At 66.0% G+C, this 1,120-nt stretch overlaps 1 protein-coding gene across 1 annotated transcript in view; it reads right to left on the minus strand.

The window, feature by feature from the left end:
- Nucleotides 1-425: 425 nt before the first annotated feature.
- IGSF9 (immunoglobulin superfamily, member 9) overlaps nucleotides 426-1,120 on the minus strand; it is a 14,211-nt gene continuing 13,516 nt past the window's right edge. The window contains exon 19 of the mRNA XM_009322020.1: nucleotides 426-508. Within this exon, the coding sequence (XP_009320295.1) occupies nucleotides 426-508 (83 nt within the window). The remainder of the gene's footprint in view (nucleotides 509-1,120) is intronic.

Genomic DNA, 1,120 nt, shown 5'->3' on the forward strand with positions numbered 1-1,120 from the left:
TGCCTGGCCTTGGAGTGCCCCCCCCGCCCCCCCGTGGTGGGTTGTGTGTTGTCCCTGTTGTCCCCCATGCCCCCCCGGGTTGTGGGTGTCCCCCGGGGATTTCCAGTGGGGTTTCCTGTGGCTTCAGTGCATGGCTGGGGCACACGCAGATGAGAGGATCAGGGTAGAGGGTGGCACATGACCAAGGATACCGGGGTGATCCGTGGGACAGGGGTGACATAAGGAGGACAAGGTCAGGGGGTGACATGGGGATGCAGGAATAGGGGCAGGGTTAGGGGTGACAGGATGAGGGTGGCACAGTAGCAGGACCTGGGGGAACAGCTTTAAGGGTGACACAGTGAGGCAGGACCCATGCGGGGGGAGGCCCAGGGTGACACAGAGGGCAGGAGGGGGGGGGAACAGGACCCATGGGGGTAACATAGAGATCATGAAAACGGTGACACAGGGGCAGGATTCTGGAAGGACTCGGCCAGGGGAGGCAGGGGGTAACAGAGGGCGATTTGGACCCCTGGGGGCAGCGTAGGGGCAATAAAGGGGCAGGAGCTCCAGGGCACAGGGCCAGGGTGGCATGGGGCAGGACCCCCGGGGTGGAACAGGGCAGGACCCAGAGGAGTGGCATGGGGACAGGACAGCGGGGGACAGGGCTAGGGATGATATGGAGGTGAGGGAATGGTATAGGGCAGGATGCTCAGGGGATGCAGCCAGGGACAATGCTGGGATGACACAGGCAGGACCCCTAAGGGACACAGGGGAGGACCTGGGGGACAGGGGCAGGGCTGATGCAGGGGACACGGGGGGACCCCGGGGACACAGGGCAGGACCAGGGGGCATGATGCGACATGGGACAGATCCAGGGGGACAGAGCTGGGAGTGACCCTGAAGGGCAGAAGGGAGGGACACAGGGGACAGGCAGGGTGACACCGGGTAACGCGAGTGGACGTGGGGAGGGCAGACGGGGGTGACACATGGGCGGGAGCCCGGGGGAGGCTCAGGGCGACCCAACGTGACCCGTGGCGCAGCCCACGAGCGACCCCCGGAACGCTGAGGGGCGGTGGGGGACGTAGTGCGCTCCGGGCCCCGCCCCCGTGACGCGCTCCTGAGGCATGGCCATATAAGGGAA

The sequence above is a fragment of the Pygoscelis adeliae genome, unplaced genomic scaffold (genome assembly GCF_000699105.1).
Source record: "Pygoscelis adeliae isolate BGI_AS28 unplaced genomic scaffold, ASM69910v1 Scaffold654, whole genome shotgun sequence".
In the NCBI taxonomy this organism is placed as follows: domain Eukaryota; kingdom Metazoa; phylum Chordata; class Aves; order Sphenisciformes; family Spheniscidae; genus Pygoscelis; species Pygoscelis adeliae.